The sequence below is a fragment of the Macaca mulatta genome, chromosome 2, assembly GCF_049350105.2.
Source record: "Macaca mulatta isolate MMU2019108-1 chromosome 2, T2T-MMU8v2.0, whole genome shotgun sequence".
In the NCBI taxonomy this organism is placed as follows: Eukaryota; Metazoa; Chordata; class Mammalia; order Primates; family Cercopithecidae; genus Macaca; species Macaca mulatta.
In genome coordinates this window covers 121364044-121376957 of record NC_133407.1, presented here as the reverse complement: position 1 = coordinate 121376957, position 12914 = coordinate 121364044, and the positions used below count along the sequence as shown (strand labels likewise).

Sequence of the window (12914 nt, the reverse complement as noted above, 5' to 3'; positions counted from 1 at the left end):
GAGCCACCGTGCCTGGCCGCCGCCTTAGCTTTCTATAGCATTTTCTAAAGAGTATCCCTCACAGATAGATGGGAAAAAACAGTGGAAAGGAGGTTGGAAAGAGTTGCATTCTATAATGGCCACCTCCTTGGAAATCTGCATATATGTTAGCATATTAAAAGCTCCAAGAAGTCCCGCTTATCTTAACTAAGTATTCTCTAAATGTATTTCATTACCTCATCCTTTTTATCAATCAACACCTAATAATTCTCTTTAGGAAATGCAAGCCAAGCAGACAGACGTTCCTTGGAGAGAAAGACAATGTAATCAAATTATCTTCTTCTCTATGGGTTACTCACAGCCGGGGTTCCCTTTAATGAGCTCGGTTTACTGTTTGCTGAATGACTTGGAGGTGTGATATGGCAACAGCAGATACAGGAGTGTCTAATGCAGCTGTTCCCAGTATGGTCATATATAAGTTGAATTCTCTTAGTAAGGAGTGTCAATATTTTGCACCAAAATACAAACCTTTCTTTTTTGGTTTACAATTGTAAATGGAAATTCCTAAGATGTTGGCCCTACCCAAATTCAAATATCAAAACCCAACTTTCTGAGGAGGCCAAAAAAACCCATTAAAAGTAATACTGCTGTTGCAATACCAGTGAAAGTATATGCATAAATATGCACATGAACACACACACACCAGCATCATCACCATTATCATTATCACCATCATCACCATCTCTACTATGCAAAATGTCAGAGCCTGATGACTCTGACCAGTATCACCAGATCAGAGTATGTTCAGACAAATGAAACGAGAAACTTGCCAAATGGTTGCACTATCCATATTAAACTAATAAAGTAGAACTAAACACTTATGGTTTTTATCCATTTAGTTTTATGATTTAGCTATATAATTTCATGGTCATAAAGTAGACAGTGAACTAGGTAGAGGCAGGAAGCTTCTGAATTGTAAAAACAAAGATCAATCTACATTTATTTAGCTAAAGAAATTTCAGTTTCAAAAATTGTAAGACGTTAAATTTTATTTTATACTTGTGATAGCTACTATTAGCTGCCTACCTCTACTGCCTTTCCATCTTCTTTCTTGCTAAGAGAACTCTAATTTTGTTTGGGGTAACAATGCATATACAACCTGAAGGAATAAATCAAAATTGATCTATGTCAATCATAGATCTTCTTGCTCCCCTTCACGAGATTAAGTAACTTCACCAGACTTCTTTGTAGCTGTAGGTAACTATGTATGTGATCTACCCATGTGGCCAGTGAAACCTAAGGAGAAATCTGCTGGGAGGATTCTGCAAAAGATTGTTCTTTCAACATAAAAAGAGAGGCACACAAGAAGGCATTTTATCCCCATCTCATCCTTTTTGCCTAGGATACTGGTGTGAGGAAAATGATGCCTGGGGCTTGCAGCCATCATCTTATTACCATGAAGCAACAACCAAAAGCATGAGAAACTAAAATGTTTAAGACAGTAGAACAGGAAGACAGTAAGACCCTGGATCCCTGATGATATCATTGAGTCAACTGAACAAATGAACCTATCTGCCTCCAGATTTCTCATTAAGTCTCATTATCAACAATAAATATCCTGTGGTTTAAGCTTGTCTTGGTTGGGTATGCTGTCATTGCAACCAATTGGTTCCTAACTGTGATGAAGAACATAAATTACTAATTAACACTCTAGAATTAAAATTTTAGACGAGCAATAGGGAAAGTATGAGACTTTTAATTTTTCACTACATATAATGCTGTATTTAAATCACTTTCACAAGCATGTAATGTTTTGTAATGTCAAGTAAGAGAATGAAAAATTAACCCTTAAAAGACAAGTAATAAAAAAAGTGATCCATACCCGTACCTTTCCGTGTATTCTCTGTCACGTCTACCCCAAACTGGATAATGTCACCGGAAAGAATTTCACATGGTGGACTTTCTTCAGAGCCTCGACTCAATCTCTGGCTATTTATAAAAGTACCATTACTACTTTTAGTGTCTTGAAGATAAAACTGCAAAAAAAAAAAAAAAAAGTCACATATTAATAGTAATAATTCCAAATGTACTTTTAAAAAAAGTGCTTCCAGCTTTGCCAACTATTGCAGGTGAATTTTTCCCCTATTAATTCAAACCACTCATTTCAGCTAAGGTTCTCCTTTAACATATATGAAATTAGAATCTGAAAACTAGGTGATTTAAAATTCAGCTACACAAAATGGTACAACCTCTTTGGAAGAGTTTGTCAGGTCCTCAAAATGTTAAACATAAAGTTAGTATACAACCCAGCAATTCCACTCCTAGGTATATATCCAAGAGAACTAAAAACATGTTCTCATAAAAACTTCTACACGAATGTTGGCATTATTCATAATAGCCAAAAAGGGAAAATAATCCAACTATCCATCAACTGATAAATGAATCAACAAATGTGGTAGACATTCATATAACTAAATATTATTTGGCAATAAAGGGGTGAAGTATTGATAACATGATACAACATGAATGAACGTTTAAAACATTATGTGAAGTAAAAGAAGTCAGTCACAAAAGACTGATGTATTATAATGATTCAATTTATATGAAACATCCAGAATAGGCAAAGCTATACAGACAAAAAGCACATGAGCGCTTACAAAAGGTTGAGGTGGCAGGTAGGTATGGGGAATGAGTACTGATGGGTACAAGATTTCTTTTTGAGGTGATGAAAATATTCTAAGATTAGTGGTGATGGCTATACAACTCTTAATATACTATACTCAAAACCACTGAATTGTATGCTTTAGAAGGTGAATTTTATAGTATATTACTTATATGTGAATATAGCTATTTTTTTTAAAGGAAGGGAAGACCAGCTAGACAAAATTCTATCTTTCCATCTCACTTTTTTGTTTGTTTGCTTTTGAGACAGAGTCTCTCTCTGTCACCTAGGCTGGAGTGCAGAGACAAGATCTCAGCTCACTGAAACCTCTGCCTCTCAGGTTCAAGCGATTCTCCTGCCTTAGCCTTCCGAGTAGCTGGGACTACAGGCGCGAGCCACCACAGCCGGCTAATTTTTTTGTGTGTATTTTTAGTAGAGACGGGATTTTGTCATGTTGGCCAGGCTGGTCTCAAACTCCTGACCTCAGGTGACCCACCCGCCTTGGCCTCCCAAAGTGCTGGGATTACAGGCGTGAGCCAGGGTGCCCAGTCTTTCCATCTCACTTTGTTTACCAGGATGTCTGGGTTAAATTAAAGAAAGTGTTTTTTGTTGCACAGGCAAGGGCAACTGGTTTTAGGTAATGCTTATAGTTAACAGCTATCAATCAGCTAACACAACTTGATATCAGGACTGACATATCTCACTAAATTCTTGGTGACAAAGCAGATTTGAGACACTAGAAAAATACTGGAATCAACTATAAAGGTACCAACTTTCTGACCTACCAAATTTGCTTCTCATCACTTGGGTAACCCTCCCTCTTTAAAAATGGAAAGGATAGCAGGAGGCACAGGAAGCCTAACTATTTATTATTTACAAATCCTTAAAAAATTTCAGCACAACTGGGATCACACACAATAGACTTAGTAGGCAGAGAATCACCAGGAAAAAAAGGTGTACCTTTCTTTTTGGATTTTTCTACACTCTTCAGCCCTACTTATTTTAGTAACACATTTTCACTGAATATCTTCCTAAGGAAGAAAGGTAAGAAGATACCAAATACACTATATATCAAAATATACTTTTGCCATCAGGCCCTCACTTAACATTAAAGCTATGATAAATAGATTAGTACTTTAGGCCAGGTGTGGTGGCTCACGCCTATAATCTCAGAACTTTGGGAGGCTGAGGTGGGCAGATCACTTGAGGTCAGAGGTTCGAGACCAGCCTAGCCAACATGGTGGTGCATGGTGGCGTGGTGGCACGCACCTGTAATCCCAGCTACTTGGGAGGCTGAGGCAGGAGAATCGCCTGAACCCTGGAGGCAGAGGTTGCAGTGAGCCAAGATCGTGCCCCTGCACTCCAGCCTAGAAAACTGAGGGAGACTCTGTCTCAAAAACAAACAAAAAAAAGATATTACTACTTTCATTTATAAAGGAGAAAAGTGAGATGCACGCATATTAAGTATCTTTCAAAAGTCACAGAACTGGGGAACACAGAAGCAAGGGTTCAAATAAGAAAATTAAAAGGGCCATTTTTCCTCATTACTTCACACCAACCTTTACATTTCATTTATCCTTCACCCCTCCCACAGCTCTCTTCCAAAATTAAATATAACTAAAGACTAAGAAGCAATCTGCAGAAAATGTTCAAATGACATTTCATTTCATTAATTCGTAGCTGACAACTTAAAGGCCACGAGGCTGTCTATAAATGACTCATTCTCTGTTTATAATTCAAAATAGACCAACTGTTACTTTGATTAGCAGTTTGTATATCTAATTACAGACCATTAATTAAGAAAATTGTGTTGATATTTTAAATACATTTGAAACTTACAGGACTTAACATTTCACCCTGGGAGATAAGGGCAGACAATACTTTCAAGTAGGAATATTTACCCTCAAAATCTTTTCTACACTAGAACTTAAAGTTACATTGTATAAGAGAGTTTTGTGTTTTTTTTTTAAATAAATGTATTCTTGGGAAATGTGGTAATATCTGGATTCTGGTCAGGTTATGTTCAGTAATATGTGCCTGGGCAAGTTAAATAAGGGAATTATATGATATTTACAGTGGTTTTCAAACTTCAAGTTCTGATACATTAGTGGGTTACTAAGTCAATTTAGTGAGTTGCAACTAGCATTTTTAAAAAAACATAAAATGGAACAGAATAAAAATAAAGAATACATTAAGTAAGGTTCATTACTGTTTAACACTTTGTTGAAAAACAAAAAGAAATATATGTACATATATATACAACATATATATGTATGTATATCAACACCTGTTTGTAGCTCCTATATAACTCTAAAACCACAACATATTTTCGAACTTAAAAGATTTTACATCAGGGCCCAGACACAGTGACTCATGTCTGTAATCTCAGCACTTCGGGAGGCCAAGGCAGGAGAAACACTTGAGCCCAGGAGTTCAAGACCAGCCTGGACAACAAAGTGAGACCCCATTCCTACAAAAAATACAAAAAATCAGCTGGGCATGGTGGTGCAGGCCTGTAGTCCCAACTACTCGGGAGGTTGAGCTGGGAGGATAGCTTGAGCCCTGGGAGGCTGAGGCCGCAACGAGCCATAATCACGCCACTATACTCCAGTCTGAGCAACAGCATGAACCCCTGTCTCAAAAAAAATTTTTTTCTTACATCAATTTTAACCCAGGTTCTTTTCACTCTTACATGTCTATATTACTGTCCAAAGCATACCATGGTACCTTTGGCCTCTGTTTAGCTTGAACATATAATTTACATTAGTTGTTCCTCCTTCTTCTGCTTTCAACCTGCTAATGGCTTTCAAATATCTTAGAATAAAATCCAAAGTCCTTACCATTGTAGCCCTACAGGATCTGGTCCTGGTTCCCTCACAACTCAATCACTCCCACTCTTTTCCTTCTGCATCCTTTTCAGTCACACTAACTTCTATTCATCCCCCTGACCCTCTGTACTTGTATACAGCTAGAGCACATTAGTATAGTTCTCTACAGAAATATTTTCATTTATATAATTTAACCTTTTGCCCTTGGCTGTTTTGAAAGATTGATACATAAAAAAAAGATTCTGTACCTCTTGTAAAACAATTTACCATTAATCCGTCTACATTATGTATAGAAGTTATTCTATTTACTATCAGGTTAGGTTTCTAAGCTATAAAAATGTTAAACTAGGCTGGGCGTGATGGCTCATGCCTGTAATCTGAGCACTTTGGGAGGCCAAAGCAGGCGGATCACCTGAGGTCAGGAGTTCGAGACCACCCTGGTCAACATGGTGAAACCCCATCTCTACTAAAAACACAAAAAATTAGCTGGGCATGGTGGCGCTCGCCTGTTATCCCAGCTACTCGGTGGCAGTTGGGGGTTGAGACAGGAGAATTGCTTGAATCTGGGAGGCAGAGGTTGCTGTGAGCCAAGATCGTGCCATTGCACACTTCAGCCTGGGCAATAGAGTGAGACTCTGTCTCATAAATAAATAAATGTTAAACTGTTTGCAAGAGCCTAGAAAGGGAGTATGCTTATAGTCCCTGGGTACATTTCCAGCAAGTAGATCTATTACTTGATCCTTTGGCAAATTAAAACCAGAAATATCCTTCTCCTCTATGCTGATAAACCTTCCTCTATCAGGGTTTTATCCCAAAACTTAAAAGAAGTTTTCACTACATTAAAAAATAAATAAATAAAGAATCTGTCAAAGTCTTAACTATCTGTCTTTCCCAGTAGCCTAAGGAATGTCCTAGCAGCTGTAGTATTTGCATTAGCCACCAGACATTCACTTTGATGTTGAACAGGTGAGTAACGAGCTCTGAATTTAAAAACCCTGTGTGGCTTATGGCGAAAGTTCAACAGCAGCACTTTCACTGTTTTAAGGTTTTAATTCTTTCATCAACTCCTTGCTTTCCCTGAATAAACTTTAAGTTCCCAACAATCAGGCACTGATGGTGATCCTTGAACTGAAAGGTTTACCCCTGTCTCATCAGTCACTTTTCCATGTCTCTTGCTGATTAACTTCAATGACACAGGAACAGCACTTCACAGGTTGCACAATTTGCTCTTTGGCCTTCAGAAAGTTCCTGCTGTAGATGAATTCATTCCATAAATATATACATTTTGCCTCACTTTCAACTTTGCTACAATCTGTAAATGTTTTCATTTCCATTCTAATGACACACTGATTCTTTTTAACTCTTTCTACATTGATAGGTTTTGCAATATCCAAACACCAACAGATTAATAACATTTGAACTAAAGCTTCAGAATAAAGCACAAATATAGTAGACACACCACAGGCCAAGGGCCATAAACTCTAAGTCCATACAGGGTAGTTCTTAAGACATGAATACAGAATGGATTAGAAGTAGATAGCAGATACTGCAACAAAAATTTTTAATCTCCCTGAATCACCACCTAAAATCAGAGTGACTAAGACAGCAAAACCAAAATCCCATGGGAAACATTTGTAACAAAAGTAGGTGACACAGTAGCCACACAAACCCCAAAATAAGAGCGGGGAAGACCACCAAGAGCCACAAGACCTGCATGGAATCAGCATCTTTGCAGAAGGATACATAAGGAAACAAAGTGGGCATTTGGGGGACTTGAGGACAACACCAAAATAGCTATTAGGTGTTCACTGGATGGTATGGAGGCCAATTGAAAAAAAGCTGGAAATGGGAATGGTGTGGCTCAATCCAATAACCAGTGCAGGGTAAGTTCCTAAAAAGGCTGGAACAGTCTAAGCCATATAAATTCTTAAAACCAACCTACCAACCAAAGCTACCTTCCAGGATAGGGCTCCAAACTGAGGGAAAACTGCTGGGAGTGGAACCAAAATTGAGCAGAACAGGGACAATAGAGACAAGGAAAGAAAGGGTTCAGATAAAAGTAGAGAAAGGGAAAGGAAGCCACCATATTTTTAAACGTTTTACAAAAACAACAGAAGAGGGAGCTCTGTGAATTAGAAAAGTTATCCTGAACCATGACTCCTTTTTAAAGTTCAGGAAAACCAATTTCATATAAAACTTAGCAACAGAAAAGTATCAAGGTCACATCCATACAGTTATTTTAAGAAAAAAAGAGAATAAGGAGCAGAATAGTATCTTTACAGATAATGAAAAACAGACCTTGGAAAGACATCAAAACTATAAACTTCAATTTCAAAACAAGCTAAAAGATATTAGAAGAATAATTCAAGACATGAAAGAGCAAAATAAATCACAATTATACAACTCAAGAAAAGGTGAAATAACTCAAAAGAATAGAAATAAAAGGAAAAATTCATTTTAGGAATGAATACAAATTAGAAGGATCACAAGAGTGATTAAATATAACTAATAATGCCTTAAAGTAAATAAAAGGTAAAAAGGGTAAAATTTTTTAAAACCATAAAGAATGAAGAAAGTGACATCAGCAAAATGCCAGAGTAGGCGGCTCCAAGCTTCTGTCTCACCATAGAAACACTGAAAAACAAGCAGAAACTATCAGAACCAACTTTGTTAAAACTCTGGAAAACAGTCAAAGGTTTACAGCAACCAAGTAAACACTGAATCAAGAAAAAGGCAATTAAAATATAGGAAAGCTTTGTGGCATTACTTACCCTAGTCCCATCCCCCTCTCCAGCACAAAATAAGTCTTGGAGACATCAGCCTGCATTTCCAGTGTGGGACACCCTGGTACCTAGTTCCAGAGGGAGCAGAGCAGACCTTAATCACAAATTATTTTGTCTAATTTTCACCTGTCTGGGGCTACATGAAGAACTGGTGCAAGGCTTTCATCTTTGTTTTGCCTCAGAACTCATCCAAGCTGGAAAAGTGGCTGGCATTGCTTCGTAAGTGGGATTTACCCTAGGTGGTTCAACTTTAAAAAGGTGTTTTATACTATAAAAATGTTTAAATGCCCCACATTTGTAGAAAATGAAAAAGAAAAAGAAAAAGAAAAAGAAAACACACAATCATCTCAATGCAGAAAAGGCATTTGATGAAATACAACATCTTTTCACAATAAAAGACTCAGAAAGCTAACATTAGAAGGGAACTTCCTCAACATGATAAAGGGCATTTATAAAAAACCCACAGCTAACATAACACTCAATAGTAAAAGACTGAAAGCATTCCCCTTGAGATCAAGAACAAGACAAGGATGCCGGCTTTCAACATTGCTATTCAACACTGTACTAGAAGTTTCTTGTCCAGAGACAAGAAAAAAAAAAAAGGCATTGAAACTGGAAAGGAAGAAGTAAACTACGTTTATTCACAGATGACATGATCCTATATATAGAAAACCCCACAGAATCCACACGAAAACTATGAGTTAAACAAATCCAACAAATTTGCAGCTTACAAGGTTAACACACAAAAAACAGTGTTTCTACATACCAGCAATGAATAATTCAAAAAGGAAATTAAGAATGCAATTCCATTTCCAGCTAGAAGAATAAAATACCTAGGAATAAATTTAACCGAGGAGGTAAAAGACTTTTACATTTAAAAACTGTAAAATATTGCTGAAAGACATTAAAGATGGTCTAAATAAATATAAAGAGGTCCCCATGTTCATGGATTGGAAGACTTAATACTGTGAAGGTATCAATATTATCCAAAACAATCCACAGATCCAGTGCAATCCCTATCAAAATTCCAATGACCACCTTTTCTGCAGAAATGGAAAAGTCAATCCTCAAATTCAGATGGAAATTGCAAGGGACCTTGAGTAGGCAAAATAATCTTGAGAAAGAAGAATCAAGTTGGAAGATGTGTATTTCCTGAATTCAAAACTTACTACAGAGGTACAGTAATCGAAACACTGTGTTACTGGCATATGGAAAGATATAAAAGATCAATGGAATAGAATCTGGAGTCCAGAAATAAATCCAAACATCTACAGCCTAGTGAATTTCAAAGTCCATTCAGTGAGGAAAGAATAGTCTCTTCAATAAATGATGCTGGAAAAACTGGAGAGACACATGCAAAAGAATAAAGTTGGACCCCTGCCTCATACCATACACTTGTTTTCCATTCATACACTGTTCTCCTGATTTCCTTTAGTTCTTTGACCATGATTTCCTTCAGCTCTTTGGGTATATTTAAGATAAAGTTTTTGTCTGATAAGTCCAATGTCCGCATTTCCCCAAGGATGGTTTCTGTCCATTTTTCCCCCAGCAATGGGCCATACTTTCCTCTTTCTTGTATGCTTTTTAATTTTTTCTGGATATTTTGAATATTGTAATGTGGTAACTCTGGAAATCAGGCTCCCTTCTCTCCCCAGGATTGCTGTTGTTACTTGATGAGGGTGGCAGTCAGCCATTTGTTTAGCGAATTTTCCAACCTATTCTTTGTAAGGATTATACTCCCTGCCATATGTGTTCACTGAAGTCTCTGTTATCTCTGCAGTCATCCAGTGACCTAACACAGATTTCCGTAAATGTCTGGATCCAGTAAGAAAAGGAGTTCGAGGGAATGTTCTGTCTCTTTAAATCTTAAATGGCTAATGCCAAGTAAGTCACTTCAACTTGTGGGGGTTGAAACAGCTGGCACCTCAGCAATTAAAAATAGCAACATAATACACAATCCCCATTTTTAAAGGTCCCAAATGCCCACCCGGGGACCAGCAAGTCACACCAGGAACACAGGCAACCATCACCTGGCTCCTACAGGATTGAGGGATGGGAGATGGTAGCTACTATGCCAAACACCAAAACAATGAAATTCTTTGAAACTCACCAGCCTCTTTCCTCATCAAGTACTCCCTTGGATGCTGCAAATGTTCTACTAGATTCCAGAGTTCCAAAATAGCTGCTTCAGGCAGTTCATGCCAGCTCAATAGTTATTTCGGTGGCGGAATCAATTCAGAGATTCCTACTCTACCTTTTTCCGTGGCATCATATTAAGAAACTGAGCCTCAGGCATATTAAGCAGAGTGTCATGGCCTCACAGATATTGCAGATTTAACACTGTTATTCCTACAAAATTTCCACACTGCCTTTCTTCCCTACTTAAACACTCTCTGGTCTTTGATTCCAAACTTATGAAATCCCATTTCATTTATGAAGACTTCCTGAAGCAATCAGAATACAAAGAGCCAATTTCAACTCTACCTCCATCATTAAGGCAAATCACTTAGTCTGTAACATTTACTTGGCACCCATCTTGGAGAGACTGCACATCCATAAAATCATATGCAGAGCAACCCTAAACTGAGAATAAATTAAGACAGTATGAATTAAGTACCAAAATTCTGAGAGCCTGGTGAGAAATATAGTTAGGCATAATCAGTTGCTAAGGAAGCATTTATGAGTGAGGGTGGTAATCAGAATGAAAAGGCAAGCAGAAAGAGGAGGAGAAGGAGGAGGAGGAGGAGGAGGAACAGGTATTGCAGCAAATTTATATATAGCTAAGGCCCCCAGAGGGTAACAAAAACCAAACAAAGGAACAAGTGGAAAAATGCAAGATACAGCTGTAAAAAGAGGGCCTTCAGCACTGGACTAAGAAGTTGCAGTTTCTTAAGACAGAAGGCACTACTGACAGAGTTGATGAAAATACTGTTTTAGGGAGATTAATCCAACAGCTTTGATGATCTAGCAGCTGTGTGTAGGATGAACTGCAGTGGGAGTCACTAGAAATAAGGAGACCCATGATTTGTTCACTTTTGCCACCAACAATTTAGTTGCTTTTTAGAGTATACAAACTTAGTCATTATATGCATGTTCAACATTAATTAATTTATTTATATAACCTTTCTGGTTTCCTGGCTAACAAGGCATCACACATTTCAGAGACTGGAATTTTTAATTGTGCCACTGAAGGAGGAAATAAAAAGCTTTATTCATATTCTATAGGAAAATATATACAAAAGTGGTGAAATGTTTTCACCAAAATGAAATCTCACATGTAAACTAGAATGAAACTTGCCCATATACTACCCGAAGATCTTACAAATGATGTTAATTTGCCAAGATTTTTTCCACCTAGTGACATTCAAGACGTGTTCACTGTACAATAAATCTTTCTTTTGGGGCCAGCTCACAAGGAAAAGCGGAGAAAGAAAAAGTATTTCTGCATGGGAACTGAGATAAGTCTCTATATGGGAGCTAAGATTATGAAAGACAGAAATAGGGAAGGTGGGAAAGATAAATTTTTAAAAATAATCAAAACAGTATAAAGCATACAAAACACAGAATTATTATATCTTTCTTAAATATGCTTTCGAATTAAGACAATCCTTCACTGAGAACTCAGGACAAAGTAAATTAGATTTCTGAATCTCAGACACCTATGTTGAATTCTGAAAGCCTCTATATACCTGTCAGGGTCATCTAAAAACTTGCAAGATCCCCCCCCTTAATTTGCCTTAAGTCCTATAGATAAAGGAGGGCCTGGACCTTAATGGGGCCATATTCACCAGGCAGTAGGGGCAGGAGTGAGACTGGGACCTGCCTAAAATGAGAATTTCTAAGATGAGGCAAGCTTGAGAGAAAACCTGGAGATGGAGGACAAAGTCGACCAGGAGGAGCAGGACCAGAGAGAGTTGCGTCGCCCGCTGGAGGTATCTCTAAGGTTTGCTTACCTATCTTCCTGGAATTGCCCTTTGCAGCCTCTCTGAGATGGTTGCTAGGAGGGCAGAATCAATTCTGCAATGTTGGCAGAGGTCCAGATTACCCTGCAAGGCAAAGAGAGCCTGCACGTATGGAACCTTGGACCATTTGCCCTCGCGTTTACAGATACAGTTCTGAGAGATGGGGTGTGTGTGGGGGGGGAGCTGAAAGCCTACAGCAAATTCTAATTTGGCAGTGATTAGCCTATTTCCCACACCCCAAAACTGATGGGTTGATAAGAAAATTCTGATTATTTTTTCCTCTCGGGGTGTGTTAATCACAGCAAAAAGCAGCTGTTTGTCTTTGAGGCTCCTACTTAACTGATACTAAAGAACAGATAGTGATCTCAAACTCAATCTTTTAGACACCAAAAAGTCTCTAATTACCTCAAAGGATATCAAAATTATTAATACCAATGTTTTAAATATTACATATTTTACCCAAATGTCATGTATTTTAGCATATTAGGAATAGAATGAGGGGATACTGTGATATTGTAAATATGCAATACTTTCACGACACTTCATGATTTTCCTCACAAAATGTTAAACCATCCTGAGGTCAGCTGAAACAAAAACAAAATAATTGCACCACCACTCTTAATCTCTGTTAAAAAACCCTCACACAGACCAGGCACAGTGGCTCACACCTGTAATCTCAGTGCTTTGGGAGGTGGAGGGG

General features: G+C 37.8%; 1 protein-coding gene across 51 annotated transcripts in view; it reads right to left on the bottom strand.

Annotated features, from left to right (window-relative positions):
- The window catches only part of SLMAP (sarcolemma associated protein), a 179009-nt gene that overhangs the window by 98449 nt on the left and 67646 nt on the right, over positions 1 to 12914 (bottom strand). For all 51 annotated transcript variants that reach the window (XM_077990429.1, XM_077990427.1, XM_077990449.1 and 48 more), the window contains 1 exon segment: positions 1868 to 2015. In XM_077990429.1, the coding sequence (XP_077846555.1) occupies positions 1868 to 2015 (148 nt within the window).